Raw genomic sequence first — 25,158 nt, forward strand, 5'->3', positions numbered from 1 at the left:
TTTCTATTAAAACAATTTATTAATTTAAAATTTAAATTAAAAATTCATGTAACATTCTTGACATTTCAAAATGATTAATGCAAAACATTTACACTCATTTTCAGTCTCAGCACACTCCATTTAAATTACTAAGGATTCAAAGTAACATTTAAACAACCGATAACAATACCTTTGGGTCGAGTTACAGGTGATATGCAGAAGTAAATGTTTATATCCAGACATAATCAGTCATAATAAATCACTTCAGTCCAGCGCTATTGGCCCATAATGCAAGCTTGGAAAATGTAACACAGCACTAACTTAGACCTTAATAAAATCTGAATCAATGAAAACACTATAAAGGTAAGATACATATAATAGAGCTCAGGCTGTTTAAGATGAATCTCTCAGAAATGTATTTATAAGTATTTTGAAGCAGAGTTAACTAATTCAATCATGTCCTCTGCACCCACTCACACTTTCAAATATCACAATCCCCATTTCTTCTGATTTATTTGCATACCTACAGTTTTTGAAGGGGCTCAGCTGAAGTGTAGTCGTGTTCAGCAATGCTTCAGGGTGTTTTTGGTCATGGTCAGGATTGCTTACAGTAAACTTACAGTAATTTGGCTGGTCTAACTGGCAAAACCCATTACTTAAAAGTCAGGGTGATAATACAGTTTAAAAAGAAATACATGCTAAAACAAAGCCTTCTAAATCTTCAGTGTTTTGAGATCCGTGTAAGTAACATCGCACCATTTACAGCTCATGCTGGCTACTGTGAGGTGGCGGCAGCTTCCTGATGTCATTATTCTGGATGAGCTGAAAGTAGAACTGCACGATCTCTTCATAGTTCTGAATGGAGATTCTCTCGTTCACACCGTGAAATCTACAGGAGGAACATTAATGTTTACTTATATAAAAACATGACATTTCTAGCTGGACAATATTACAAAGAGCATATCTCCTGTGTCTTACCTCTGAGGATCACCTGGTTTGAACCATGACGGAGCAAAGCGATATATATCTTGAGTGATATCCTTGTAGTGACGGCTGTCAGTGTTGCCAACACAGACACCTGTTAGAGGAAATCAGCTCAGTTAGAAGAGGCTCTTCACAAGTCAATGATGTATGTAAGAGACGGAAAGCAGAAATGCATCACTTGTCTTACCAGGAGCCACCGTAAGCTGAGGAAACATGCTCTGCACCGTTTTCTTTATGATCTGAAAGCCAAACGCCTGCTCATCATAGGAACTGATGGGCAGTGGGTCGAATCCATTGACTAGCTCTACCTTCACACGCTCATCTGACACAGTTGACTCGACTAACTCCAGAACCTAAAAGAAGACACTGAATCAAACTATGAAATAGTTCAGAGGAAAAGAGCGTTTATTAAACAATTGTAAATAGCATTTGTTTTAAAGGGATAGCCCACAAAAAAAAAAAAAAAAGAATCATTATTTACACACTAACCATCTTCAGTTAATCAGTTTTTAAATCAGAGTGATTCATGAGATACTGGTTGGTGTGAAGAAGGTGCGAAAAGCAAAAGTTAATGGATGATCTATCAGAGTTATTGGTTGAACTGAATGAGTCATTGCTGTGGCACACGGTGTGACCTCTCACCTCCTGCAGTGTTTGGGATGAGTGGATACGGAAATTAACCAAAGCTTCAGCATATGACGGGATTATGTTAATCTGTCAGAGAAGGAGAAATAATCAGATCTACCTTCACGCTACTTTGTGAACTAACTTACAACAAAAAAGAGAGACCCACCTTTACACCCGAGTTAAACATAGTGACGGCAGTTGTGGTTCTTACAAAAGCATTTGTGTCAGGTTTTCTCTCCAACACCCTGCATATGAAAGGGATTCTCCTGGGTTTTAAATGCTTACAGGTGCATCTCAAAAAATTGGAATATCATGGAAAAGTTATTTATTTTTTGTAATTGGATTTTTAAAAAGCAAACTTTCTTATATTCTAGAATCATTGCACACAAACTTTAATATTTAAAGAGTTTTTCGTTTTAATTCTGATGGTTATAATTTACATCTTAAAAATTCAGTATCTCCAAAAATTGTAACATTTTCTCAAAGATCAATAATAATAAAAAAAAAGATTCACAAAACAGAAATGTTCAAGATCTCCAAAGCAGGTTTTGTTATACACTCAATAATTTGTTAGGGCTCCTTCTGTATGAATTACTGCTTTAATGAGGCGAGGCATGGAGGCGATCAGCCTGTGGCACTGCTGAGGCGTTATTGAAGCTCAGGTTGTTTTGATAGCGCCCTTCAGCTCCTCTGTATTGTTTGTGAGTTTTTACTTATCTTCCTCTTCACAATACTTGTCCCTTCATCCCTGTTGCTTGTGCACCTTTTCCTACCACACCTTTTCCTTTCAGTCAACTTTCTATAAATATATTTTGATACAGCACTCTGTGAACAGCCAGCCCTTTCAGCAATGATCTTCTGTTGCTTACCCTCCTTGTGGAAGATGTTGATGATCGTCTTCCAGACAACTGTCAAGTCAGTAGTCTTTCCCATAATTGTAGTTGCATGCTCTAAACTAGCCCAAGAGGTACCCAGTATTTATATTAAAAGTGAATCAAACTAATCAAGCTCAAAATGGAATATTCTAATTTTTTTAGATACTGAATACGGAATTTTCAAACTTGACTTAAGTCATAACCATCAGAATTAAAAGAAAATAAATAAATAAAAAATCTTGAAATATTTTAGTTTGTGTGCAATGAATCTAAAATATAAGAAAGTTAGCTTTTTTAATTAAATTTCAAAAATAAATACCTTTTCTATAATATTCTAATCGGAGATGCACCTGTACATGATGCAATTAATTAATAAAGTGTTTAATTAATTAGTTATGAAAAATAACTTGATTAAAATATTTGAATGCAGTTAATGCGCTAGCCCTGCCCCCAGACCTGTAATATCATCTTATTCATACAGTTGACTGCTGACAAATATGACTCCATAAATGCAGTTATGCCCTAAAATTCAAGATATTTGGGCAAAATTGCTCCTGATGAAGTAGGGTTCATGAGCACAGCACTTCTTTGTTTACAGTCGTTACTGAGTTACCCCTATATTTTTGACATTCCACAAGCACCTGCTACTGACAGAGAATCAAACTGGATTTTTAATAAGCCTGTCTGCTGTTTCACCCCATCCGCCCATATGACCCTGTTTTAAATATAATAATTTATGCTTCTGACTCGTCTCTTTACTTTAAAAAAAAATAATAATGGTTTAATGACTGAAATATGAGGTTTTCCTTTTAGATATATTTTTTTGTTTTTGTGAAAACCTGTATCTCAACTGTAATTAAACCAGTTTTTACAGTTTAATGTTACCATAGGCACTGCCCTACCCTGTTCTTATGGTATTCATTTTTATTTTTAAATACATTTTTGCAGATCTTATAAAAGGTCTTAAAAACAAAGGGCTCTTAAACATTGTTATATTTTACAGTTTGTCAATTGATATAATTGTTACAGCATAATTTACAATATAACTGTTAATTGTTTGTTAATTGATTTTGTAGGCTTGTCAATTTTGAGCAATTTAATGTATCCTTGCTGAAATAAATTATTAATTTATATCACAAATCAATGCTATGAATTATTATCATATGGGTACAAGGCAGACTCTGGCTTTAAATCCTGACTTGTATAACAATCTTTTCATATAAAAGTACAGAATGGGATGTGATGACAGTCATATAGAGAGGGGAAAAAAGCCCATAACCATTATTAAATTGTCTTTGGAGGGTCCGAAAAGTTTTCAATGCAGGAAACATCCTGTATATAAAACACTTTGATATGACATTACTTACTACATTAAGGTAACCAATATGAGCTACCTGCTGAGTAGCGGAGAGAAGAGCCACAGATTAGACATGATGAATTTGAGAGGCAAACCAAACTACAAAAGAAAATAAGAGAAATGTTTTTCACATATATAAAATAAGGTCAGTATTTCATAAACTATGGCCTGCAAAGTCTTGTAGCATTTTACCTTATGGGCTAGGTGTTCAAACATACCACGCTCAGGACCATATCCAAACAGCCTGGGCATTGGATTTTCCTCCAATCTGGGAAAAGATATTACCGTAATTGATAACATTACATACAATAAATCTTAATTTAAATACATGTAGCTTGGTCTAATACTACTGTCATGCAGCTGGTTTGAGAATAACTTGGATCCATCTTTAATCTTTTTTAATTGTTTTACTATTCAAAAATAAATAAAAAAATAGATGTTTCTGCTTGCCTTTTGACTGCTGAAGCCAAGATGCCGATGCTGCTTTCTCTGGGAGGCATGGACGAATGTCCTGGAGCGCTGCTGACACTCAGCTTCACTGTGGCCTGACCTTTCTCACTGATACCTATTCTACAAAAACACACACACAGGGCAAAAATTACACACTAATACAATTACTAAATGACTCTGCTAGTAGAACCACTCAGAATAACAGTCTCACAGGGCAGCAGGTCCATCCAGGCCACTTATGACACCATCCAGCACTGCCAGGCCTTCATCTAAAACATACTGGAGCTTCACCCCACGACTCTTCAGGAGCTTCACGATATTGACTGCCCCATGTAAACCATTCACCTGACAAAACCATAGAAATAAGTTCATATAAATACATATTCTAAACCACAGTTAGTCAATTAACTTGAGACAGACCTCCTCATCGTGACCCAAGCCAATGTAGAAGCTTCTCCGAGGAGTGTAACCTCGTTCCAGCAGGTATTCCAACGCCTGAAGGATCCCCTTCAAAACACACATCGCTACAGTTAGCATCAGGTTGAACTGAACAGATGTGAAGACGATGCAGTGCTGATTCACTGTACCATCACAGACTGTTTATTGTCGATGGTTCCTCGTCCATAAATGAAGCCATTGATCTCTTGAGCAGAGAAAGGAGGAGCATCCCACCCATCTGCCTCATCGGCCGGCACTACATCAATGTGTGCCAGCAGCATGTAGGGCTCCAGATCAGCCTCGCTTCCCGATACAGTCAACAGGTGGCTGTAGCTTCCCACCATCTCATGCTGGACCACACTGGATGAGAAGACCTTCGGGAAGACTGAGAAAGAAAAGATTCTTAAATAACACTCAATACAAGAAAAGGTTTTTTTATTTATATATTTTTAACAATTAATATTTATAAACAATGTAAAAAGAAGTGCTTTACTTTTAGAAAATACTTTTCGTTTTATATATAGTTTGTGGTTTTTGTTATCCTGTTACCAAATTAGTAAAAGTTTAATGCCTTGAATTAGGCTATATATTACAATGTTTTCAAGCAATAAACATTGAACATAAAAATGTACTTGTTTTAATTATATTATGCTAATTAATAAATATAAGTAATATATTTACAGTAAATTAAATGATCACATAATAATGATGTTCTAGGTTAATAAGTAGGCTACTAAGGAAATGCAAGTAATAGGGTTGCAGATTTAGCCTAAATTATACTTTTTTACAATTTGAGAAATCTTAATATGAGTTTTTTTATGCTTTTTATGCTGCAGAAAAGGTTCACATTATGTAACTTCATGTGCACAATTTTATAAAATGTCTAATTTTATTAATTTTTTTATTGTATTTTTTGTAGTGGGGGAGTTCAAGTGGTAACAGGATTGAACTCAAAATATACGAATCAGCTAAATATGTTTTTGGTAATTAAAATTAGTTATATTATATTTATATTATAAGTATTGAGGCATGGTGTCTCACCCTTCCTCAGCAGCGCGTCAAACTCACGCAGCGCGCTCGTGTTCACATTTGTCTCAGTGAATGACACAGTGGGAATCTGGATGGCCGCTATAAAAGAGACGAAAACAACACATTATAATATTTTTAATATCTACAGCAGCAATCTGCTCATGTTGACAGCACATCCTTTATCTCCGTCAACTGTATGCGTTTTCCAGAGCCATCTATTCATGTCACGTGATGAGCTACTGGTTTAGCAATCTGCACAGAGAGGTGTTCTTCGTAGTATTTATTCGTTGTATATTACCTTTGAAATGTGCCAGCTGGTTCTTTCTCTGTTGTGGACTTAAATGAAGAGAAATGGCTGTTGTATTTTCCCATTTTCCCAACAGAAGCCCCGCGTCCGCGTCAAATGTAAACGTCTTAACTGTGGCAACAAGGAACAAAACTGTAATCAAAAATATGACACTAAACAGCAGCACTTTGAGAAACTTAAATAATTTCCACTCAGCGTTTTGGCCTGTCATGTTTCAGGAAGTGCAAAATACAGTCATTTCATGGCCAGAGTTCATGTTTATTTAATACCTCACCGATAACACAGTAACGCCATCTGCTGATGTGGATTGCAGTCGCATGTAAAAAAAAAAATAGACATATATAAATATTTTGAATTACGTTTTATTATATTTTCTTTATAATTTTAATTGAAGTTTTAATAATTTTGTTGTGTGCTACGGTTTTTAAATTTATACAGTATATACACATTTCATATTTTATTTTTAAATAAATATAAATCATATATTTATTTCTGTTTTATTTCAGTTAAAAAAATAAAATTTAAATAGCTTAAATTAATAATAACAATTCATTAATATTAATTTTTTTTCTATATTTAAAAAAACATTCAGTCATGTTTGCAATTTGATTTGCACAATAAGAATCATCCGTAGGCCAGAGTTATAGATGGCAGGTAATACAAAATTCGTTGCAGACATTAGGAGAAAAGCAACAAGGAAGTAAATGAATAACTGTTTGTGCATGAGATTTGAGTTCCTTCTGAAAAGCTGCACTTTATATGAGACATACATATACCTCCCAGTTTCGCAGACTTGGCTTAAGGCTAGTTCCAGACTAAAATGCATGTTTGAGTTGTCTCGACTGAACATATCTTGCTCTGACATATCTTCGTCCTGCCTCAAGATGCACACATTTAACATTTTTCTAAGGCATTCTACACACTAATTCTTACTGGGCTGCTTAAATATCTTAATTTAACCAAGGCCTAGTTGTGGCTTAAGCTAAGCCCCGTCTGTGAAAGCAGGCCATAACAATCTTAAAATGAGGCTCAGCTCATTCTTGTGAAATTAAATTATAATATGAAGCACTAACACTGTATAGACTACCACTGGAAACCAGTGTCTGTTTAATATGCTGTAATGTTGTCGTGACAATTATCTCAGAATAATTTATATATTTTTTCTTTTTAGGTCTGCACTTTCTTTTAAGGTTACTTTTGATGCAACCAAGGAAATTATTGACTAGAGTCTGACACCAAGGAGAGCAATGATACAAAGGTAAAATGCATAACAAGGTTATAAACTACATAAAGGCAATGTCATTTTGAAGAAGTCTTTATCTGCTCTTTGTAACTTGATGACTTTACAGGATAGTTTTATAGGGCAACTATCCTCTCAGACAGATCCATAAACATTTACATACTGGTCCATTTTATGTAATGTTAGAATTATTAATCATTGACAGCTTGATAGAGCAAAGTCAAGAATATAAACTTTGACATACAGAATAAATATTACATAAAGATGCAATAACCTGCGACCTAAGATTGTCTAGTCAGTGAAGAAGAGCAGTGATCTGTGCAGACAAACAATAAACCGGCTGATGTCCTCCACTCACAGAGAATCTCTGCATGTGCAGCGACTGGCCTCAGACCTATAGCCTCCAGTTACTCTGCACTAACAAAATAACCGGTAAACAGCATTTCAGATATTTTTTTTTCAATAACAAGAAAATCTGATAATTGCAATATAGCAAGGAGTATTTTGCAAAGACAGAAGATGCATAGGTTACCCTTTTGAACTTTAAAAACTAAAACAGCTTTAAAATAATAAGTGCAAGCACTGTGGTTTAGCATGAAGGAAGGAAATGTTACTTGTCATATCTTAATAACATTTCCATTGGTATGGCATGAGTAACCTTGTGATTTGTATTTTAATGTAGCAGAAAGTTGACTCACCCTGGGAAAACTAACTAAAGAAAAAAAAAAAAAAAACACACACGTTTTTATTATTATCCATTATGTAATTCCACAAGCAAATTAAGAAAATATATTTACAAGAATTTTCCAAAGTTAGATGCATTTATTTTATCAAAAATACAGTAAAAAAAGCAATATAGTAAAATATTAGTAATTAATTTACAGCCTTCAGTGTCACATGATCCTTCAGAAATCATTCGTACTGTATATGCTTATTTGCTGTTTAGGAAACATTTAGGTTTAGGTGCGAGGTCCTGGCAAGTTCCTGATGTCACTGTTCTGCATGAGCTGAAAGTAGAACTGCACAATCTCTTCATAGTTCTGGATGGAGATTCTCTCATTCACACCATGAAATCTAAAGGGAAGAATAAGCGGTTTATTATTTTGTTATTTTTATAGTACATGAGGCCAGTATGTCGCTTCAGCATTTCTGAGTGTCCTACCTTGCAGAATCTCCAGGTTTGTACCATGATGGGGCAAAACGATAAATGTCCGGAGACAGTTCTGTGTAGTGACGGCTGTCAGTGTTCCCCACGCAGACACCTGTGAGAGGAAATCATTGACAAGACTAAGAGTGGGAGAAGCTCTTCATTGGTCAATGATGTATATAAGGGCCACTTAAACCCCTTGAGCTCTTACTAGAGAGAGCAAACATGCAGTATTTAATGGCACAATGCTGAAAGCCATACCAGGAGATACAGTGACTTCAGGAAAAATGTCATGCACTGTTTTCTTTATGATCTGGTAGCCGAATGTATCCTCATCATAGGAGCTAATGGGCAGCGGGTCGAATCCACTGACAAACTCTACCTTCACTCGCTCATCTGATATAGTGGATTCAATCAGCTTTAGAACCTAGAAAGGAAATAGGAAATCAATCAATGAACTTTTTGCATTTGTAAAATGTAAGACTTTTATTAAAGTTTGAAAATCCTTCACTCACACTGAATATATTTGAAGTAACCAACAGCAACATCCTATCAACATAATATTTGTCTAATTCTTACTGCTGCTCTTGACTTTCAATAACTATTTATATTATTTTTCTATATATTTATTTATACAGTATACAATTTGAAACCAACATTATATAAAAAGAGATGGGTATAAGACTACTTAAAACATTGAACAAAAATGATAAACAAAGAAAAAGAAAAAACTTGAGGCAACTAATAATACCAGACCTATCTCCCCGACTTCACTTCCTGTAAACTTTAAACTGCCCTATCATCATAAAGTCCAAAAAAAAGAGGTATAAAATCAAGTAAATACATACAGGTGCATCTCAATAAATTAGAATGCCGTGGAAAAGATCATGTATTTCAGTAATTCAACTCAAATTTGGAAACTCATGGTAAATTCAGTGCACACAGTTTGAAGTAGTTTAAGTCTTTGGTTCTTTTAACTGTGATGATTTTGGCTCCACTATCTCAACAAATTGGAATATGGTGACATGCCAAACAGCTAATCAAATCAAAACACCTGCAAAGGTTTTCTGAGCTTTCAAAATGATCTCTCAGTTTGGTTCACTAGGCTAAACAATCATGAGGAAGACTGATCTGACAGTTGTCCAGAAGACAATCATTGACACCCTACACAAGGAGGGTAAGCCACAAACATTCATTACCAAAGAAGCTGGCTGTTCACAGAGTGCTGTATCCCAGCATGTTAACAGAAAGTTGAGTGGAAGGAAAAAGTGTGGAAGAAAAAGATGCTCAACCAACCGAGAGAACTACAGCCTTATGAGGATTGTCAAGCAAAATCGATTCAATAATTTGAGTGAACTTCAGAAGGAATGGACTGAGGCTGGGGTCAAGACATACAGACGGGTCAAGAAATGTGTCTAAAGTTGTTGTATTCCTCTTGTTAAGCCACTCCTGAACCACAGACAATGTCAAAGGTGTCTTACCTGAGCTAAGGATAAGAAGAAACTGCCACAAACTGTTGCCCAGTGGTCCAAAGTCCTCTTTTCAGATGAGAGCAAGTTTTGTATTTCATTTGGAAACCAAAGTCCTAGAGTTTGGAGGAAGGGTGGAGAAGCTCATAACCCAAGTTGCTTGTAGTCCAGTGTTAAGTTTCCACAGTCTGTGGTGATTTGGGGTGCAATGTCATCTTCTGGTGTTGGTCCATTGTGTTTTTTGAAAACCAAATTCACTGCACCAGTTTAACAATAAATTTTGGAGCACTTTGTGCTTCCTTCTGCTGACCAGCTTTTTGAAGATGCTGATTTCATTTTCCAGCAGGATTTGGCACCTGCCCACACTGCCAAAAGCACCAAAAGTTGGTTAAATGACCATAGACCAACGCTACTTTGGCGTCATCGAAGGTTAACGCCCCTTTTTGGGGGAAAACAAACGGATTCCTGATACAGAACTCGCTCCAGGGACCTTTTGTTTTTCATTGTTTCTGATGTGTCACACAATTACAAACAGATATTGTATAATAGTTATATCGTTTAGTCCTAGCCTGCGAATATTTGAAACTTAAAATCAATTAACAGCCAAGGTAGCGTGCCTAATGAGAGCTAACGTTAATCACGTAGCTACTAGCAGCTTCGTATTTCTAACTACAACAAAACTGTCAATAGCTTAAATCAAGTGAAATATGATCCAAGTAAACCACCGACTCCTCTTGACATGGCCTCATCGTCTAGTTTATCATACTGGGAGTATGTTAATGACAAAAGTAGGCTCCTTGGTGATTCCACGAGATAATGGTAACGTTAGATGTCCATATTTGGCCACTGCGTGGGGTTATTAATCCAGTTTTTCGACCATTTCAAAGGGAAACCTCTGTAAACACCGTATCCAGTAGCTTCATTAAATACCTCTCACGGTCCTCGGCCGGCAAAGAGAGTGTGTATGTTTCTGCCATTTTTGCTATCAAGAAATTAGAGCGAGTTCTGTATCAGGGGAATCTGTTTGTTTTCCCCCAAAAAGGGGCATTAACCTTCGATGACGCAAAAGTAGCGTTGGTCTATGGTGTTGGTGTGCTTAACTGCCAGCAAACTCACTAGAAATGGACCCCAGAGAGAATATATGGGCTATTGTCAAGAAGAAAATGAGAAACAAGAGACCAAACAATGCAGATGAGCTGAAGGCCACTGTCAAGGAAACCTGGGCTTCCAGACCACCTCAGCAGTGCTACAAACTGATCACCTCCATGCCACGTTGATTTGAGGCAGTAATTAAAGCAAAAAGAGCCCCTGCCAAGTATTGAGTACATGTACAGTTAATTAACGTACTTCCCAGAAAGCCAACAATTCATTAAAAAAAAAATTTTTTATTGGTCTTATGAAGTATTTTAATTTGTTGAGATGAATTGTTGGGTTTTTGTTAAAAGTGAGCCAAAATCATCACAATGAAAATAACCAAAGACTTAAACTACTTCAGTCTGTGTGCACTGAATTGATTTAATACACGACTTTCACTATTTGAGTTGAATTACTAAAATAAACTTTACCACGACATTTTAATTTATTGAGATGCACCTGTAGATAATTTAAATAAATACTTTATAATCATTATTTTTTAACATGTAAGATTACTTAACTCTTAAGAGTTTATTTTTATTTTATTATTTTATTGTTCAGAGAGTAGAGAGCCTGGCTTCAGAAGAACATAAAATAGTATATAAACAGTATATTTCTGTAACTGTAGGTTTAACTAAGGGTTGGGCTTAAACTTCCTTTGTTGTCTTCCAAGCACTGGTTTTCTTTAGGTATAGCAAATCTTATAAAAAATATCAACTAGTTAATGTGCTAATGCTGACCTCTCACCTCTTGTAGTGTCTGGGAAGAGTGAATGCGGAAATTGACAAAGGCCTCTGCATATGCTGGCATTACATTGATCTGTCAGAGAGAAAGAGAGATGCGGGAGTTAACAGTTGGATCTTCATTAATGCTAAGAGTTACAGTATTTTATGTGAATATATGTATAAACAGAAAATAACTGATGTGAATGGCAGCCCACCTTAACACCAGAGTTAAACATTGTGACAGCAGTTGTTGTCCTCACAAATGCATTTGTGTCTGGCTGTTCTTCCAAAACACTGCACATGTGATTGGAAAGTACCACAGATCAAAGCATGTACTCATTAGTTACTGTAGTGAGAAAAAACACAGCCTACCTGCTGAGCAGTGAAGAGAAGAGCCACAGATTAGACATGACCATTCTGTATGGCCAGCCAAACTAGAAGGCAAAAGAGAACGTATTAAACTATTTATTATTGTAGGAGTGTCATGAGCATTTTATATCATGTTTGTTTTATTACCTTATGTGCCAGATGCTCAAATGTGGCACGCTCTGGACCATGACCAAAAAGATTGGGCATCCGGTTCTTCTCCAACCTGGGTCAGTTTTAACCAAAACACAAAGAATTACCTACATAATTACTTTATGTAGGATTTATTTATTCATTAATTTATGCATTTGTTTAAATTATTTATCTTATTTCATATCTGTAAACATCAACATACATTAAGAAAAACGTAATATTACACAAAAATAGACATGAAATTACTTCAAAATCAGATACAAAGAAAAAGAAGAATGCAAGGCAGAATGATTTATTCATAAAACAAAATGTATAAAACAAATTCAGATTCATCATTCAAATAAATACTTTAAAAAGCTCACAAATATTTCTTAAAAGTTGAATATTTCTTTAGTAAAATTGGCTTGTTTATTTAGACAGCAGAAAACCTGGCTTAATTTAATAAGACCATATGTTATAAATTGAAAATTTACATTTATGAATATGAAATTCAATCAGAATTATATAAACATAAATTTTTATTTTAATTATAAAAACATGATATCATTATGAAAATCGGTACTTTACACCACAGTGTAACTAAATAAGTAGAATGGCAAAATAAATGAATAAAAATGCAAAGAAGGTTTATGGTATTTTACTTAATTACATGCTAGAATACAGTGTAATACAATTTTAAGAGCAAGATTTATTAATTTTTTTACATAAATGTGCCTGATGGATATTGATTATGGCTTTTGCGTTGGGTTTATTCCATTCTGTCTTGCTTTTTTTAAATGCAAGATCAAGTCAACTATAATATTTAATATTTAAATTAAGATCATGCTCTCAGTTTTCATATTACAGTAAATGCTTTTGTCTTGCCTTGCAACTGCTGAAGCCAAGATGCCGATGCTGCTTTCTCTGGGAGGCATGGATGAATGTCCTGGAGCGCTGCTGACACTCAGCTTCACTGTGGCCTGACCTTTCTCACTCACACCAATTCTACAAAAACATACAAGACGTATATTAAACACTAAATCAATATCTACATGATCATATTAACGCAGTAAAACGAAGGTCTCACAGGGCGCCAGGTCCGATCAGGCCATCTACCACACCATCCATGATCGTGAGACCTTCATCTAAAACATACAGAAGCTTCACCCCACGACTCTTCAGGAGCTTCACGATATTCACAGCACCTTGTGGGCCACTGATCTGAGAAAACCAAATTAACAGCTGCATTAACACAAGCTTTCTGCTGGGATATTAGCAGATAAACTATGATTAGAACAGAGACGGACCTCCTCATCGTGACCCAAGCCAATGTAGAAGCTTCTCCGAGGAGTGTAACCTCGTTCCAGCAGGTATTCCAACGCCTGAAGGATCCCCTTCAAAACACAAATCACTACAGTTAGCATCAGGTTGAACTGAACAAATGTGAAGACGATGCAGTGCTGATTCTCTGTACCATCACAGACTGTTTATTGTCGATGGTTCCTCGTCCATAAATGAAGCCATTGATCTCTTGAGCAGAGAAAGGAGGAGCATCCCACCCATCTGCCTCATCGGCCGGCACTACATCAATGTGTGCCAGCAGCATGTAGGGCTCCAGATCAGCCTCGCTTCCCGATACAGTCAACAGGTGGCTGTAGCTTCCCACCATCTCATGCTGGACCACACTGGATGAGAAGACCTTTGGGAAGACTGAGAAAGGAACAGTTCAGTATTAACCTTTTACAAATAAAGCATGCAAAAATAATCCTTAAATCATCACTTTCTCACCTCTCCTCAGTAGTAGGTCAAACTCTTGCAGGGCAGTTGTGTTCTGGTCTGACTCTGAAAATGACACTGTGGGAATCTGAACTGCCACTGTGGGAGATTAAATTAAAAATAATAAAATAAATAAAAAAAGAAAATCTGACTATGTTTATATGTATGTCAATATTCCGATTAAGCCTTTACTCTGAAATTAGATTTTCATGAGGTTTTTAGGCCCTGAATTTTCATTTATTTTATTCAGACAAAAGCTCAATAATTAACAAACAAAAAAACAGGACTTAACTTAGCCTAGATTGTATTTCACACAATTTCATTAGGGCTCTACCTTATCAATATATCAGCAAAAAAAACTTTGCTGCAAAATTTGTTTACAATCGGCTATATTTTATACCATATTAGCAAGTAAAAGCCCTTTTGGAATAATTGTAAAAATGTCCATGCTTATGTATTTAAAAAAAAAAATCATAAGCATAAAAGAGTACTTTTAAGTTGTACTATGTTATACTTTTAAGTAATATTTTAAGATGAACACTCGCTGTACTGACAGATCTTAGGTTTACTTAATAATCTCTTTATAAATACAGGTGCATCTCTATAATTTAGAATGTCATAGAAAAGTTCATTTATTTCAGTAATTTAACTCAAATTGTGAAATTCGTGATAAATTCAATGCACACAGACTGAAGTAGTTTAAGTCCTTGGTTCTTTAAATTGTGATCGTCTGGAAGCCCAGGTTTCTTTGACAGTGGCCTTCAGCTCATCTGCATTATTTGGTCTCTTGTTTCTCATTTTCCTCTTGACAATACGCCATAGATTCTCTCTGAGGTTCAGCACACCAATACCATGGTCATTTAACCAACTTTTGGTGCTTTTGGCAGTGTGGGCAGGTTCCATATCCTGCTAGAAAATGAAATCAGCATCTTCAAAAAGCTGGTCAGCAGAAGGAAGCACAAAGTGCTCAAAAATTTATTGGTAAATAGGTGCAGTGACTTGGTTTTTTAAAAAACACAATGGACCAACACCAGCAGATGACATTGCACCCCAAATCACCACAGACTGTGGAAACTAAGCACTGGACTTCAAGCAACTTGGGCTATGAGCTTCTCCACCATTCCTCCAAACTCTAGGACCTTGGTTTCCAAATGAAATACAAAACTTGCTCTCATCTGAAAAGAGACTTTGGACCACGGGGCAACAGTCCAGTTCTTCTCCTTAGCTCAGGTACGACGCCTCTGATGTTGTCTGTGGTTCAGTAAATTGCTTGACACGTCTGTGTGTGATGGCTCTTGATGTCTTGACCCCAGCCTCAGTCCATTCCTTCAGTCCAAGTTCACTCAAATTCTTGAATCGATTTTGCTTGACAATCCTCATAAGGCTACAGTTCTCTCGGTTGGTTGAGCATCTCTTTCTTCCACACTTTTCCCTTCCACTCAACTTTCTGTTAACATGCTTGAATACAGCACTCTGTGAACAGCCAGCTTCTTTGGCAATGAATGTTTGTGGCTTACCCTCCTTGTGAAGGGTGATGTTGTAAGGTGTTGTAATGATGTGCTATCTGACATTATCAAGTATATCACCAAATCACACAGAGTGCCCCCATGTGATTTATTAGTTTAATAAAACTCAAAATTCCAGGAAAAATGCTTCTGTATCCTTTTCTGTTTATAATTTAATATAGTTAACAATCTACATTACACAAAGTGTACCGTTTTTTTTTTTTTTTTTTTTTTTTGCAAATGTCAGCATGAACAAATGTAATAATAATTTTTATAAATTTCAGTAAAGAAATAAGTGACTTAGGGTTTAGACATAATATCGCTTGTTTTGATCAATTTTGCTAACGAAAAAAGCTCCAAAGAAACATCACAGCACTGTTTTGTGTCTCTAATCAATGGACGGTGTTTACTTATTGAAAGAAATGAATCAGCTTTCTGAACGAATAAGTTGAATAAATGATTCAGTGATTCACTCATTAACAGTCAAATGCTTTGTTTCTGAATGAAGCAGCCCTTTGAATGAATCGGTTGAATCTCAATGACTCGCTCATTAACAGTAACTTGTTGCCACCTACTGGTGGTTTTAATTTCACATTGTGACTTTCTTTTTTTTTTAATCAGTATTCAACATTTTGTTGAAAACAAAACATTATCCATCTGTAACTGCAGATTAAATGCATCCGTGTTCTCTCTGAGATACATAAACTGTAAATATACATAAATGCTTTTTCAGATGCAGATTACAGAAAGGTTTTCTTTTGTTGGAAAGACACTAAAGTACAGATGAAGAGCTTCTTGGTCATCCAAAAATACAAAATGGATAGAGATAAAATGAAACAAAATCTTTCTACTCAAGCTGTGTATGAATATATTTGCTTATTTTCCATTTTGCACTTGTACTATGTACAATTGTTTTTACTTACAAAAACGTGTGCGTTTAAGATAAAAAAAAAAATAATAATACTTTTTGTACTTAAGTACAATAAAAATCACATATTTTAAGACTTTCACTTAAGTAATATTAAAAATTGTGACTTCAACTTGTCATTTTCTGGTAAGATATCTGTACTTTTACTTGAGCATGGCTTTCAGGTGCTTTATACAGCACTGCAAATAAGTTATCCCAATCAGGGTATTTCATTGAATATTTAAATTTTGCATTGTCTGAAAATAACCAAATTCTGATTCTTTACTTTTTTATTATTACTTTCTACATTCAATTTATAAAGTATTTATGTATGAACAAGTATAATTTTAATATAATTAGGCATTTCTTACCCTTGAAATTTTCCAGCAGCTGCTTTTTCTGTTCTGGATTTAAACTGGGATAAATTGTTGTTGCATTTTCCCATTGTCCAAGTTCGGTGTTCACTTTAAATGTAAACGCCCTACCAATCACAACAGCAAATAAAATTAAAACTGGAAGCACAAGGATTAACAGCAGTATTCCAGAAAACTTCAAAATTGTCTTCTTAGTGATTTTGGTCTTCATCTTTCAGAAGTTCAGGAGGAATTACATCTGCATGATCAGGGTTCACATTTTTATAGCCTTATTGTCAACTGGTGATGCAACATAAGGGGCCTGGGTTGGTGTGGAGCCAATCACAAAGGTAAAAAGCAGTTGAGATTTTTTTTAACCACCTGCTGGGGGTTTGAATAATCAGCAACAGATATTTAACAAAATTATCAATCATTAAATATTGAAGTATTTACACAAATTTGGCATCTAGAGACCCTCCTGGTGTTAATAAATTAATTTGCAAGTGTATCTTCATTAAGACAGAACAATCACAGGAGAACAATTTTTATTTACTTTAAATAAAACAAACAAAAAGTAAACATTAAAAACTGCAAGATATCCCATGACTCATTAGTCCAACTGTATAAGACTGTAGGAGAAGAATGTGATTGTTTCTGTGGGAGTTCAAATCTCAAATAAACTGTATAAAATACACATCTATGGTAAAAGATCTATCAGAGAAAACACCATGCACAGGATCAGCCAACAACATATCTCATCAATTCAAGTTTAACATCCTATATGATCATTGAAAGCAAGTGAATGCAGGTGTTCTGATGTAGCTCTCTTTGGGTTTCATTCAGTCCAATCACACGGTTTCCTCTGATACCGGTTTAAAAAGATAATCGTCTGAAGGACTCTTGGCCTGAGGTAAATTTGAATGAACCTTCTTTAGCATCCGTGTTGCACACCTAAGCTGTAGAGTCAGTGGTGGATTAGTCCTCTGAGGTGAATATGAGAGCAGCTTCTTGCAGATCTTCAAGTAGATCAGTGAAAGTATTGGAGAGCGGCTCCTCCATGGATGCATAGATGAGGTACAGCATGCAGACAACCAGGAGGAAGACCACGATCTGAACCCACAGAGGCACCAGACGCTGCTGAATCTCCTGCCTCTCCAGTGAAGTGGGACTCAGTAGTGGCATTTCAGGGTATTTAAACTGCACAGGGCGGCCCGCTGCTCCCTTTATAGGCCGCCTCTTTGTAGCACTGCAGGCAGAACAAGACGTACTTACAACTAATTTACAATGGTGTATTGAAATTTAGGCATGCAAGTCCATAGTTTGTGAACAATGTAGTATTTAGCTGGGAGTAAAGTATGACAGGTGTTACTCACTAGATGCCAGTGGGGGTTCTGGCAGTGTCAGGAAACATCTCTGAAAGAACATCCGTCACAGGTTCCTAATGGCCAGAAGAAACCAATTAAAACAGACGGAATAAGAAAATATACTTTAAATGCGTGGTCAACAAAAAACAAGGAAGAGAATTTAGAGTCAAACAGACACCACCAAAAAAAAAAAAATAATAATAATAATTGAGGGAGGATGGAGTGAAAAAATATAGAGATGAAGCCCAGGCTCATGAAAAGCAGATTTGGAAGTCATGTGGAAAGCACAAATCACAGTCCATGAGTGATAAGATACATTTAAAGTTGAATGTCACATGCTCCTTTAGAAATCATACTAATATGCTGATTATACCCTGATAGTTTTTTTTTTTTTTTGATTAGTAAAAAGAAAATCTTCTGTAAATGTCTTTACCATCACTTTTAATCAATTTAATTGGTCTTGAAAGAGTTACTTTTTCCAAAACAAAGTCTTACTGACCCTAAACATTTAAATGATGTATACTAATGTTATCTGAGAATTATATTTTCATGACAATAAAGTATTTCATCAGAATCTCAAGTTATAAGTTACATTATATTATAGATAGATAGAGGGGTGTAAAACGATTAATCACATCCAAAATAAAAGTTTTTGTTTACATCATATGTATGTGTATTGCGTTTATGTATATATATATATATATATATATAGTACGGTATATGTTTTGAAAACATTTACACATTTCTATATTTATATTATTAGTTGCTTAAAAAAGCCAACTTACTGAAATCCTAATTAAACAACTTCTTCCGAGACCATATTTTAAAGTGTATTTCCTACAACCACCAAACATGCTAATCATGCTAACACAATATAATTATCACAACGATCGGTACATTTAGGAAACTTTTTCCTAATGCTTCTGGATTGAAATATGGCACAAGAAGAAGTGTAACAGTGCAGCTCAGCCGTACAGGGCTTAAGCATCATGTGATCTGCATTCATGTGCACAGCATTAACATCTAAGAAACACGAGTCAGAAACAAGAAAGCCAGGCCTTTGATAGAACTTTTCTCTGTCTGATCTACCAAACATCAATGCTGTGATTAAACTTTACACTACCTTTTTACATAAAATAAGGAAGAGAGGAATACAAAAAAACCCATCTCTCTCAAATTAAAAAGATGCATTTTCCTGACATTTTCCTTTGAACATTTCACTGTGAGTACAGCTCTTTCATCTGAAAAGCCAGTGCAATAAAGGGAGAAAAGGAAGAAACTAAAGAGAACTCAGAAGTATTTCCCAAAGGACAGAGGGAGTGTGAAAGCCCATTAGATGTCTGGCAATGCAGCATGTCTGCTGAATTAAACATCCACCGAAAGAGTGAGGACAAACGAAGAGGCAGACCCTGAGGAGAGAAGAGGAAGGCTGAGGGGGAAAAAGCAGTTACTGTGACTGTTAGTTTCTGATGGGATGATGGAGATGTTAAACAAAGAGATCTGCCAGTCATGGTGTCTTTATCCAGTCTCATGAAGTCCTGATGAGAAAACCAGAGCTTTTGTTAGATTTGTTGAAGGATGCTATTAAAGCAAACATATCTGTAGACACAAACCCGCAGGACCCTGCTGTCCACCGTCTGCTTGCTTCTCGAACCAGATCGCCTCTCAATCTCTGTTTGTTTTGACTGAGGACTGAATCTGGTCTCAATCTGTTGACAAAAATACAATCCCACAGCAATAATAAACACCCAAGGCTCACATAACTTACAGTTACCACTGAATATCATCCTAAAATGATTGAGATTCTCAGTTTACACACACACACACACACACAAACACACACACTCCCCTCTTCCACCATCTGAGTGATGCTGAAGGATCTGTACGGGGACCCGCTTTGACTCAAAGATTCATTCTGGGTGGCATCTGAAGACTTGTGCTGAATCTTTCCCTGCAAGTGAACTAAACTGAATAAGCAGAACTGAAAAGCATTACGATATCTTGAATAGTCAATCAGTTGCTGCAACAAAAGCCCACAATCCTTCAGTGAAATGGAATCCAATGTTTTCTAAAAACCGAAAAGTGCAAAATATTCAAAATTGTTCACACCACAAAACAATCTGTGGAAGAAACAGAATTACAGTGCTGTTGACTTCTTTATCCCCTGCATCCCTGTGCCAAAAGGAAATGTTCATACTGTACATTTATGAATCCAGCTGAGGGGAGAAAGCAGCGTGGGTAAAAATCTCTGCTCTGACTGACCGTCCCTGTCTGTGGATGTAAAAATTGCAGTATGACATTCATCGCAATTTAATGTCATATCAATTTTAACCACAGAGTGGTACCATTGTTCATCCTACTGAATAACAGAGACATTAAACTGCAACATAAATTTTTATATGTTAAATACTTTCTCCTGCCCAGCTTAATAAGCAGAAACAACTTCTTATAGGGCGTCTCTGTAGGTTGAAACAATGAGGCTCTGCAGTGCTAAACACTGTTCTGCTCGTAGAGCTTGCCTCACTTTGGTGTGTGGGTGCAATTAGGTTAGATGCAAGCTGCAGAAATTGAATAAAGCCCATACAAAATACCTGCAAAGAGGAAATCAAAGGAAAATGGCTCAAAATTGACATTTATTTAGCTAAAGGTATTTTCTTAACAATAATGACAAAAAAGCAATTTAATGACTTTTCTACTTAGGTGGCTATAGATGCACAGCACCAACTGCTCAGTTTGTTTAAAGGCTATCGGCAGGATTTGTCAAGTCAAAATTAAGGCTTTTTAAGGCCCTTTAGAGATCTGCACTAATAGCAATACTGTCCATTCAGAACAAACTTACATAACCTCAAAAAAATAATTAAGAAACTCTCTCAAATGTTAAAATCTTTTGCTTAATTAAACAGACCGCAGCACACATTTAATGAGGACTTCACACTGCTAATCAGCAATGTAAAATAATCAAGACATGTTTTATTCACTGTGTATTAAAATGGTTTGTGTCAATACACGGTCACCACAATGTGCATGGATGGACTATCCATAACATGCATTTATAACATAGATATTTTGATTTTCAATTTCATGCCATTTTAAGATTTATATCCTCATATTATAGAACGGAATTTAAGATTAGGAACCTTGATGTATCCTGAGCAGGCCAACACAGCAGCATTGGCTCTTTAGGGCAGGATTATCTTGTTTGTCATTATTTATCACAGCATTTTGTGATGCTAGAGGCACTACAATTACACACTTCAGCTTTAAACTCATTATACCACCAAATCAGCTTGAGTTACCATCAAGAGCTTCTATGATGCATCAAAAGTGTCCGTCCCACATACATAATTTATATAAGTTACACAACAAAACTGACAGACAGCTGGTTGTTTGACCTCTTTACAAGCAACAACTTCTGCTCATGTTAATGATCAACATACACTCATTGCAGAACAGGCAGTGGAGATAATGGATGAATCATGTTTAAATCTAGGGGGGGGGGGTGGAGGGGTTGAGGTGCATGTAAAGCCACTTACTCTGCTTGCCGTTTTGCTGGTCTCAGTCCGGGCCATCGTATCAGACCGAAGCTGCTCTGACTCTAAAGAAACATGTAAAACACATGTATAACCAGCAACAACAGTAATATACAGCCTTTATATGAAACAGACAATAACTATAACTTAGTGATGACCACAAGACATCCACTCTTCAGAAGTTAGTTTAGATCATTTTACATCCACTTCTTTACTTGCACATCCTATATGAGGCTGTAAACCGTTCTAATTGGGGTCAGGTGAACTCAAACAAGCCTAATCATTCATGGTTTTGTTTTTAATGGCTCAGTCATTCAGGCAACCCCAAGACTTTTCAGGAGTCGATGATGCTCCTTACCGGAGGACTCCTTGTCCTCGTCTTCCTCCCTCCCGTCCTCTTCCTCATTGTCTGAGTAGAGGCCTGCATCCCTCGTGCCATTGACCCTGTGCTGTGAGGCCTGTGCTGAAGAATCCATCAGCCTTTTCAGCTTCTTTTCATATAAAGCTCTAGTAGAAGCTGCTCAAAACATACACACAGACACCATAAGAACATGTTACATTTATTGCATTTTCAGTTTTGGAAGGAAATGAATTTAACTCAAACAGACTAACCTACAATGGGTCCAGCTTTGACTCCATACTGGAGCAGTTTGGCTTTTAGCTGATCATCAGTCAGTAAGCCCAGGTCTACCATTTTTGCTTTCTCTTCCTTTTCGGCCTGTACAGTGGAATACACACAACGAACAATTTAATAAACAAATCCTGTCGAGGCAGTGAAATTATAGCGATTCATCATGCTGGAGTGAGGAATCAGCACATTTTAGCATAATCTAATAAACATACGCTGACACTAGCTTGCCAAAGGGTGAACCTCGGCTCATGCAATCCTCAACAGACTCTTGTTTTGAGGCTTTTTTCGCCTTCGCATCTTGCACCGACACGTTCTGAAAAAGGGGTCACATCCAATATTAGCTGCTGTTGCAGTTTCCCAACCAACCTCAGGCTGAAGAAACTTCTTCACTTTTTAGCAGAATTGAGCAAAAACTCTTTGTACAAAATAAAAAGATAGCGATTAAATAAAGTTTGAGTCCGGATGCAAAGTCAACACAATTGTGACAAATTGAGAAAAAGTATAGAACAACTTAAAAAAAAAAAAAAAGAAAGAATGATGCTGGACAAATATTTGAGGTCTGCATTATGTAAAAATACTCAGCAGTGCTAATGGCTCAGAACAGATGGCATTTATCTGAGCCATTTCATCGTTACATTTAGTCAAAAATCCCTTTAGGACTTTGTTCTTCAAACTTACAGGCGGCAGACCACTCCAACTATAAAACTAATTGCAGAAAACCTAATAGTCTCATTTGCTAATAGACTTCACTGATCCTGCCTTGAGCCTCCAATATTATCCATCATTTTTCTAACAAAATAAAAAAACAACACTAGACAGCAGTTTGGAATGAACTAGAATGCTACTATCAGATAATGAGCCTAAATAAGCCGACTGTTAGCCAAGTTAAGCCAAACATTTACATACACTGACGCATAACTGAGTCACATAAATCAGAAACTTAAAAACAATCTATATATGTATAATATATATGCACATTACATTTAAAAAAAAAAAAAGATGTATTCTTAGTATTGTTTTTACACTATTATAGTATTTTTGGTTTACCTTTTCATTTATAAATGTTAGTAATTTTATAGTTTATACAATTTATTTTCATTCCAGTTTTAGATTTTTTTTTTTTTGTGTGATTTTAGTGCTTTAGTTATTAATACTAGATATAGATTCAAAAGTACTAGCTTTAATGCAAAATATAAAATAGAAATGGCCAACTCCTGAATCTGGCAAAGACCTGCTACTTTCCAGTGCAACACCACTTTGGTCATCGCACATTAAACACGTCTAATCATAAACTGAGAATTTGACACCCAAGTCTAAGATGGCTCTGACCCAGATTCCCCAGCCCCCATTCAGGGCCCCCTGACCCACACACACACACACACCTGCAGTGGTCTCACACACTTCCAGCGAGTGTGTGTGAGACAGCTGGAGCTTTATTTCACAACTAAGAAATCATGTTTCACTCTCAAGGAAGAAAAAATATCCCCATTTTGACAGAGCAGTCTTTGATGTTTTGAGAAGCATGCGTGCTTTATCTGTATTCCACTGCAGTTGGGAGCTGACAGGCAATAACCCACAAACCTCTCAACAGCTTGAAAGCAAAGAACATATGGGTATGAATATTCACAGCATAAATCAAATCTATTTCAATCACGCCACCTTGTGTCAAGCTGTTGGACAGACAAGGGCGGATATGGAAAGATTTTTGGGGAATCCTTCAGAATCAGTCTGCAAGACGTGAAAACCCGTCAATCACAGAAAGACAGTCTCCGGGAATCACGTTTAATAACGTGACCTCTACAGCTGCTACACCGGCGTCTTTCTTTAACTCACGCTGCCACCGAGATGATCCTCCTCTTCATCGCTAGAGAAATCCGTGGTGTTTGTCCTCACGTGTTTGAGATAAAGCTCCACATAAGCGTGTTTCTTGCTCTCCGGTGGGGGCAGATCCACATTATGCGCCATGAGCTCCGACTTGAGCCTCTCTTTAGAGAAAAGAGCGGGGTCTTCCACAAACACTGGCATGTTGTCAGGTGTGGGAAACTAATGCATCTGAAAACACAGGGCCTGAGGAAAATGATTTCCGATGCTCGGTGAACGAAACGTCGGCTTTGTTTTCCAGAAGACTGTCTAAGTAATGTTAGTAAGCTCGCTCGGTTTTGAGTGTCCCACAGCCGTGTCGGCAGCACCAACAGCTGTTCACAGGGGTCTGTCTCTCTATATGTTCACAGAAACGCCTTTCGGTTCATTCATGTGGCCGTGGAAAATACCACAGACAACAATTTCCAAGTTTAAATCAGCAGAGAAGACACGGGAAACTATATACGCGGATATTAAGTCATATTTAAGGTGAATAACTCATGTAGGCTGCATGTGTTTAATATAAATCTACGTTAGTGTGTCTGGTCATGTAACTTAAGTTAATGTTTTAGCGAGAAAACGAGTGTTTAATGTGTGAATTAATTTATAAACTCGATTACATTTACTAACTCACCTTGTTAGAAGCTGGTGTGAAATTTACCTGGGACAAAGAACAACATAGTGCTTTAAACAAACCTTAATGAGGCCGCTTTACCTGAATAGTATTTCTACGTCCACGCGGTGAGACTCACGCGACGTCCTCTGGTGATTAGTGACAACGTCACGGGTTGGGTGTTTTCCCGCCATTTCTTCAATGAAATTTGAACTGCAAAAAAATATATTTTTATTGTCAGTGTTTATGTATTTTAACAATACAATTGATTTCAAATGTATATGTAAAAGTGATAATTACCTGCTGACTGCACTTCATCCTTCTTTTCACTGGACTTCATACATACTGCATGCCAAAAAA

The 25,158-nt window shown here is 36.4% G+C and overlaps 3 protein-coding genes across 10 annotated transcripts; all 3 read right to left on the reverse strand.

Moving 5' to 3' along the window:
* Window positions 1–6,301, reverse strand: pm20d1.2 (peptidase M20 domain containing 1, tandem duplicate 2). Of its 2 annotated transcripts, XM_052593878.1 has the most exons (13): window positions 6,038–6,300; window positions 5,752–5,838; window positions 4,860–5,095; window positions 4,693–4,779; window positions 4,484–4,617; window positions 4,273–4,392; window positions 4,015–4,090; window positions 3,860–3,921; window positions 1,757–1,835; window positions 1,606–1,677; window positions 1,151–1,316; window positions 958–1,057; window positions 1–868 (listed from the first exon to the last, which is right to left on the reverse strand). In XM_052593878.1, the coding sequence occupies exons 1-13, from the start codon at window positions 6,255–6,257 to the stop codon at window positions 739–741; spliced, it is 1,569 nt and encodes a 522-aa protein (XP_052449838.1). In that variant the 5' UTR covers window positions 6,258–6,300; the 3' UTR covers window positions 1–738. The 2 variants fall into 2 exon arrangements, with proteins under 2 accessions (XP_052449838.1, XP_052449839.1); XM_052593879.1 differs by lacking the exon at window positions 1,606–1,677 and having other exon boundaries at window positions 6,038–6,301.
* Window positions 6,302–7,345: 1,044 nt separating this feature from the next.
* On the reverse strand, window positions 7,346–17,156 carry pm20d1.1 (peptidase M20 domain containing 1, tandem duplicate 1). The gene is made up of 13 exons (XM_052593880.1): window positions 16,819–17,156; window positions 14,048–14,134; window positions 13,734–13,969; window positions 13,567–13,653; window positions 13,347–13,480; window positions 13,145–13,264; window positions 12,278–12,353; window positions 12,134–12,195; window positions 11,977–12,055; window positions 11,784–11,855; window positions 8,695–8,860; window positions 8,449–8,548; window positions 7,346–8,360 (listed from the first exon to the last, which is right to left on the reverse strand). Exons 1-13 carry the CDS (start codon window positions 17,030–17,032, stop codon window positions 8,246–8,248), a joined length of 1,548 nt encoding a protein of 515 aa, XP_052449840.1. The 5' UTR covers window positions 17,033–17,156; the 3' UTR covers window positions 7,346–8,245.
* Window positions 17,157–17,328: 172 nt separating this feature from the next.
* lemd1 (LEM domain containing 1) lies at window positions 17,329–25,153 on the reverse strand. Of its 7 annotated transcripts, XM_052593886.1 has the most exons (11): window positions 25,099–25,153; window positions 24,938–25,011; window positions 22,307–22,412; window positions 22,053–22,211; window positions 21,698–21,759; window positions 20,367–20,435; window positions 20,014–20,115; window positions 19,778–19,873; window positions 19,616–19,702; window positions 18,174–18,238; window positions 17,329–18,046 (listed from the first exon to the last, which is right to left on the reverse strand). In XM_052593886.1, exons 1-11 carry the CDS (start codon window positions 25,136–25,138, stop codon window positions 17,776–17,778), a joined length of 1,131 nt encoding a protein of 376 aa, XP_052449846.1. In that variant the 5' UTR covers window positions 25,139–25,153; the 3' UTR covers window positions 17,329–17,775. The 7 variants fall into 7 exon arrangements, with proteins under 7 accessions (XP_052449846.1, XP_052449848.1, XP_052449847.1 ...); XM_052593888.1 differs by lacking the exon at window positions 25,099–25,153 and having other exon boundaries at window positions 24,901–24,985; XM_052593887.1 differs by lacking the exons at window positions 24,938–25,011; window positions 25,099–25,153 and adding an exon at window positions 24,820–24,937.
* Window positions 25,154–25,158: the final 5 nt, after the last annotated feature.

Source organism: Carassius gibelio, chromosome B23 (genome assembly GCF_023724105.1).
Source record: "Carassius gibelio isolate Cgi1373 ecotype wild population from Czech Republic chromosome B23, carGib1.2-hapl.c, whole genome shotgun sequence".
NCBI classification, from domain to species: domain Eukaryota; kingdom Metazoa; phylum Chordata; class Actinopteri; order Cypriniformes; family Cyprinidae; genus Carassius; species Carassius gibelio.

Coding starts and splice junctions, on each gene's coding strand:
- pm20d1.2 (XM_052593878.1), bottom strand. CDS start 6,257: ATGACAGGCCAAAACGCTGAGTGGAAATTATTTAAGTTTCTCAAAGTG. Junction 5,839..6,037: donor CCAGCTGGCACATTTCAAAG/GTAATATACAAC, acceptor TCTCTTTTATAG/CGGCCATCCAGATTCCCACT. Junction 4,393..4,483: donor CTGGATGGACCTGCTGCCCT/GTGAGACTGTTA, acceptor GTGTTTTTGTAG/AATAGGTATCAGTGAGAAAG.
- pm20d1.1 (XM_052593880.1), bottom strand. CDS start 17,032: ATGAAGACCAAAATCACTAAGAAGACAATTTTGAAGTTTTCTGGAATA. Junction 11,856..11,976: donor TGTTTAACTCTGGTGTTAAG/GTGGGCTGCCAT, acceptor TCTCTCTGACAG/ATCAATGTAATGCCAGCATA. Junction 8,549..8,694: donor TGAAGTCACTGTATCTCCTG/GTATGGCTTTCA, acceptor TTCCTCTCACAG/GTGTCTGCGTGGGGAACACT.
- lemd1 (XM_052593883.1), bottom strand. CDS start 24,350: ATGCCAGTGTTTGTGGAAGACCCCGCTCTTTTCTCTAAAGAGAGGCTC. Junction 20,436..21,697: donor CCAGCAAAACGGCAAGCAGA/GTAAGTGGCTTT, acceptor TTACATCCACAG/ACAGGGACGGTCAGTCAGAG. Junction 19,874..20,013: donor TCACTCAGATGGTGGAAGAG/GGGAGTGTGTGT, acceptor TTTTGTCAACAG/ATTGAGACCAGATTCAGTCC.